At 42.0% G+C, this 5,877-nt stretch overlaps 1 protein-coding gene across 3 annotated transcripts in view; it reads right to left on the bottom strand.

The window, feature by feature from the left end:
* Positions 1–5,877, bottom strand: part of LOC107664664 (rho GTPase-activating protein 21-like) — a 104,548-nt gene that overhangs the window by 16,810 nt on the left and 81,861 nt on the right. For 2 of the 3 annotated variants that reach the window (XM_016455297.1, XM_016455298.1), the window contains exons 8-9: positions 5,519–5,542; positions 2,603–4,595 (exon numbers count right to left, since the gene is read on the bottom strand). In XM_016455297.1, the coding sequence (XP_016310783.1) occupies positions 2,603–4,595; positions 5,519–5,542 (2,017 nt within the window). The remainder of the gene's footprint in view (positions 1–2,602; positions 4,596–5,518; positions 5,543–5,877) is intronic. The other variant, XM_016455299.1, reaches the window with a different exon arrangement.

Genomic DNA, 5,877 nt, shown 5'->3' with positions numbered 1-5,877 from the left:
AATTTTTCTATACTCTGTTTTAATGGTTAAATTAAATTGTATTAATCAAAAAGCCTGTCTAATTAATTGAGTTTTACAGTTTTATCTTTACCAAATCCTGTTTTCCATTATTTTCTGGATTCCATTTTAAAGGTTCCATTAAATTTTAATAAATCAAAAGCATCTCCAATTAATTGATTTTATACAAAAAAAAAAAATATATACAATTTGTATTTTTTTCCCCAGAAATACTGCACATTTAAATTTTTCTCCTAAATAAATTCTGGTAAATAAAATTTCTGATAAATACTCCTTTAAAAAGTGTTTTTTCATTATAATTTTATTATTAGTATACTAGAACACGTGGATATGTTGTCATTCATACTCTATAATACTGAACTTTGATTTCAGTGATTTGGACTATGAGATGGACACTTGCTTCTTGCACTCTATGTTGCACTTTACTTTTGCTTTAAAAAAAGGATTTCATAGAAATTTGGATTTTATTTGGTTTAATAAAATATAGTTTAATAAAATATTCTTAAGTAAAATTGTTGATTTTTTGTGGGAAATTAATCGTTTAGATCGATAAATTAGTCAATAGACTAATCGAAATAAAAATAGTCGTTAGTTATATATATATATAAACATAAACAAGTAGATAGAATAGAAAAAGCATAGAGACAGCTAGTGTTAGAGGCCTTTTTTAAGAAAACAAGCAGTTAGAAAGCAAATAGAGAGTGCAAGTGTTAGAGGGTCAAGTCAACAAATAGATAAAATAGAATTAGAATAGAGAGTGCTTGAGTTAGAGGATCAAATAAAGATGGAAGATATGTGTTTTAGCGGTTTCTTGAAGATGGCTAAGAACTCAGCTGCTCGAATTGAGTTGGGCAGGTCATTCCACCAGGAGGGAACAATTAATGTAAAAGTCCGTGAAAGTGATTTTGTGCCTCTTTGGGGATGGCACAATAATGCGCCGTTCACTTGCAGAATGCAAGCTTCTAGAGGGCACATAAGTCTGAAGTAGTGAATTTAGATAAAGGGGTGCAGAGCCAGTGGTGGTTTTGTAAGCAGACATCAATGCCTTGAATTTTATGCGAGCAGCTAAAACAAAAACATATCATAAAACATGGTCTATTATACAGTCGACCAAACCAAACCCAACACAGTCTACCAAGTTAAATATAAACCATACCATTACAGTCATAAAAGTAACAGCCTATCAAATAAAACAGTCTAGGTCTATAAAACCAAACTCAAACCAAAGTATATCAAATTAACTTCAAAACACAACACGCTCCACCAAATCACATTCCACATTCCAAAAAAGGGGCAATCTTTGAGCTAGTTTCCATTGGCATGTTCCATTACTTTGTCGTATCACTTTACTGTCCTCTTGTTTGTTTGAGGTTTCTGAGCTATGGATGAACTGGTGTCAGGGAATGGCAGTGCAAGTGGCTTCCTCAGTCCCGCTGCCTTGGGTGGAATTTGTAAGTATGTCACATTATCTGTGCCCCTAGAGACTATGATGTCATGTCCTTTCACTGTACTGGTGTACTTTACAGTTTGGAGATGCTCCCAGGGACTTCATGAACCCATGTGCTGCTCCATGAACACTCTTGAGCTGCAACACTGTCTAGTTGTATGCATATCAAAGCTGGTGGAGTATGGAACTGTTTCTTAAGAAGCGCAACCATTTGTGATGGCCAATGACACATTGAAATTTATATGTGTAGGACATACCTGGGACATCTCTATGTATGTCCGTATTATCGAGAGTTTGGCCAATATTGTAAGGATGACTGATGACTTGAAAGACACAAAACTGCTTTTTTAAAGCTCCTCTCTCACACAAAGAGATTAATAGAACTCAGATTACTCATCAGTCCACTCTGCTCAACAGTGTTTACATTGGGTTGAGCTGTTCATCCTGCTGTTATTACTATGATCATCATACAAACCCACTGCTGTACACCATTTGCTCTAAAGCTCTCTATGCAAAGCCTGGGCCATTAAGGATGGAGAAACAGTGTGGCCTTTTATATGAGTTATCTGAGCAATAAAAAGCAAATTCATCAAGTCCTGTCCTAGTGTGAAGCTGACAATGACTTCCTTGTGATAAAAGTTGGGGGATAAAGTTCAGATGTTTAGTTTACTATGAATAATATAAAACATTAAACAATATAAAACATGATTATTGAGACAAAGTTATTTTCCTTGTGTCCCCTCAGCTGCTTAATATAATAAACAGAGATCCAGCCAGAACACATCCTGACAACTGCTTTGGTAAACACATAAGCTAGATAATAATGAAGCAAGCAAAAATCCAAAAGAGATGCAGTTTGCATATGCAAATCCACTTTGAATATGTCAAAGTCTACATTTATGTATATACTAAAAGTTCATTTCTGAATTTGGAATGATTGTATCCAAAGAGACTACTTGCATTGCATTCATTGTGTACATTTTATCCGTTTAAGCATTTTTGCAAGTGCCATTTGAGCTACAGGACGTATATTTTACAATTTTGAACAACCTGATAACCTTATCAAAACTCATCTGCCTTTGAGGTAGTGGTAGCTATAGCAACAGCATCAGAAAAAAAAACAGAAAAAGCTCTCACCAATGAAGGGAATTAAGTCCAGTGAGTCATTGAGGTTGCTTGAGAAGGAGGTTTTACACTGGTCTCCTAGCTTCCTCATGTGCATTTCTCGGCGGGTATTGTTGGGCAGCCAGCATGAGTTGGATTCTGCAGGTGGTTCAGCCCCTCTCTCCGTCTCGTTCACTGCCAGAATGTAGGAAGGATGGCGGAGAGGTTGAGATCCAGACTTCTCCCTCCGAACCACAACTACAGTGGCATCTGGGCCCTCGATACCTTCCACCGTCTTCTCATTGGCTTGGGGTTGTGGTTCTGTGTACCCAGGTTGCTGAGGAACTGTTCCGTTACTGGTGAATCTGGGCTTGGATCCACCCTGCTTTGTTCTATGGGGTTTAGAGGCGGCAGAACAAGAAGAAGAGCGACCTCCACGGGCTACTTCTCTGACGGGATCCTGAAGGCTGTCAGCCCGCCCCCTGGGCTGCAACTGCTTTGCATTGTGGGGCATGTGGTTGGCAGTGAGAGGTGTTCTTTGGTCTTTGACAGGGCCTGTGCTGGAGCTACCACTGATGTGGCCTTGTATTGAGGCCAGGGCAGAAGCTATATAAGAAGCAGCAGCAGTGGAAGAGTCTGAGACATAATTTTTCGCAGGTAACAGTGTGGGTCTGTTTATGGAAGGTGCAGAGGTATTACCCAGGCTTTCAGCTCTGGAAGTGAGCAAAGAATCTGTACCTCTACTAAAGTGAGGGGTGATGGGCAACCCTGGGTAACTATCCCCTCGTCTGTCTGTGTTAAATACACCCTGTGTTCTGTGAGGTGCCATGTGTAAGGAAGAAGACTGCCTGCTTGCTCTTGCCTCATCCCCTCTGTGCATGAGCAGCCACTCATCTGTCTCAGTTCTGCAGCATGCTTGCCTGTCCAACGTGGATGTTGCATTCTCATTCTGTCTGCTTAAGTAGCCACAAGAATATGCTCTGGGTTTCAGGATACCTATGGGGGCTGATGGGAGGGCATCTTGGGAAGCACTACGAGGCCAATTCCCTGTTAGAGAAGCCCGATCAGCACCACCAAGCCTCTCCTGAGAGGCGCTACGCAGTGGCAGCACACTGGATACCTGATAACTCCGATCATGTGAGGCGCTCCTCCGTCTCAGCTGTGATCCAGAAAAGCCCCGTGAGGGTGTAGCTGTTGTTGACGCACTCTTCTGCTTGCTGTATTCACCTGTACTGGATGGGGATGTGGCTCGCAAACTGTCCAGGCGCTCCTGAATAGTCCGGGAGCCGTACATGTAAATCCGTTTGTTGTCAATGTATTCCTTGTAGGTGGTGTAGTTCCTCCAGTCAATGTTCTGGTGGGGAGAGCAGGGGGAGGGGGTGGCAGGTGGAGGGGAGGGTGTGTAAGGGGTGGGAGAGGTGGCTGATGGGAAGGTTTCTGCTGTTGTGGTTAGGGTATGTCTGTGGGAAGATATAGGCTTTGTGTCTATGCAAGTCTGTGGAGTTCTGGGGGTAGTGTCAGCAAAACCAGTGGACTCCACAGTTCTGTTGGGTTTGTGTTGTGATTGTGCTGCCCCAGTTGGAGATAAGGTGACATGGTCACTGGACCTGTTAAAGCTTGGGTCTGTTGAATCCGCATACTGGTTTTCCTCCTTCCTGTGGCTGGGACCAGCCCAGGCCACATGTGTAATTCGGTCTGTGGGTTCGAGTGATGCTACCATTGTCCTAACATTCTCGTTAAATACACGCACAACAGTTTGGGTGTTGGGTATCAGCAGAGTTTGGGATGCGGTAAGGGGAGATACAGGGATATCAATGCAGCAACCTATGTCCGGCTTATAGCATCGATTTACTCCTTGTCTGGTTCCACATGAAGTCTCAGCAGAGCGTGAAGGCTCTGACACCTGTGCCATGGCCAAGGCATTGGGCTCTATCCGTGGGTAACATATTGGGGGTGGCTCAGGGATGTTCTGGGCATTTCCACTATATGCCTCGTTTCCTTTGAGGTATGCATCTTGAGAATAGGCCTGAAAAGAAGGGAGGTTCTATTAAATGAATGAATGACACTAATTGCACTAAACAAACACTGGAGTGCCAAATATATGAATTGTCAACATGGTTAATGCTGTTTTCAAACATCAGAAATGTTACTTCTTTACTACTTCAATAATAAAATACAGGGGACAGGTTGACCCCCATTTCAAGTTCAAATGCATCCCAGGAAAAATGACAGGGGAAAAGGTCAAGTAGCCAGACTCAAATGCCTTTAACCTCATGGAGAGATTAGGTATCAGAGGCTTACCTACCTTTAGCTGAGGAGAGAGAGCAGTGCGCAGACAAGAGGGAAAAGCTAGAGGAGGGTAGACTTTCACAGACGATAGTGGCTGCTCTGTTATCATCTTACGAAGTCAACAGCCAAGTAATATCCTTAAGGTCTGACTACTACATTCTGCTCAGGAAATCACTCCCATTTACAATGAACTCTCTTAATCCAGGTTAATATATGAAGTTATTTATGTCCCAATGTGCACAGCACAGAGCTCAGACGTTAATGCGAGTGTAGACGCGATAGCTGGACTTTTGACTCTACACCTAAGGTGTCGAGTTACACTAGTAGACATGTCCCTCCCTCTCTCTCTTTCTCTGTCTGTCTGCTCAACCTCTTCTATGAAAATAAAGGTGACTCAGTAGGCGACAAATACATATAAAGGCGTAACCTCACAGCAAAGGTATAAATTAGGGGCAAAATGTGTTTTGTGATTGGATAAGCAAATACTGTACACAAGCCTGTACTTATTAATATAGGTAAAGACTATATTTTAATAGACAATACAGGTATAAAGGGAGATGGAATACACATGCACTTTTATGCAAAGGCAAATAAACCAAAACAGGGCAAAATTACATAACAGAAGAGAGGGAGCAGGTGACAGGTTTAGCTCCTTCTTACCAGAGCTGTGATATCCCTGGAGAACTGCAGCCGGAAGGTTAGATTGACAGCAGGAAAAACAGAGGAAGAAAGAACAAGAAAAAAGAGCAATGGTGAGGGAAGATGACAAGAGCTCTACAGGTACACCAGAAGCAATCAGTCCCTACTCCAGACAGTGCTGCTGTCATTCTAGAGCAGGATAAAGCATGCTATAAATACACACTGCAGCAGAAAAAGAGAGAGAGACTGCTGGAGGGCTGCCAGTCCAACACCAGAGATTAACTAGGCAGAGGAGGACACACTTAAGATCAGAGGGGGTGACTGCTGCTCTTTTCCGGAGTGATCCTGGAGCTTTCAAGCATATAAAACTTTTACTCACA

This window comes from Sinocyclocheilus anshuiensis, unplaced genomic scaffold (genome assembly GCF_001515605.1).
Source record: "Sinocyclocheilus anshuiensis isolate Anshui unplaced genomic scaffold, SAMN03320099.WGS_v1.1 scaffold35, whole genome shotgun sequence".
Lineage (NCBI taxonomy): Eukaryota > Metazoa > Chordata > Actinopteri > Cypriniformes > Cyprinidae > Sinocyclocheilus > Sinocyclocheilus anshuiensis.
Note: the sequence above shows the minus strand (reverse complement) of the source record. Positions and strands in the feature narration are given on the sequence as shown.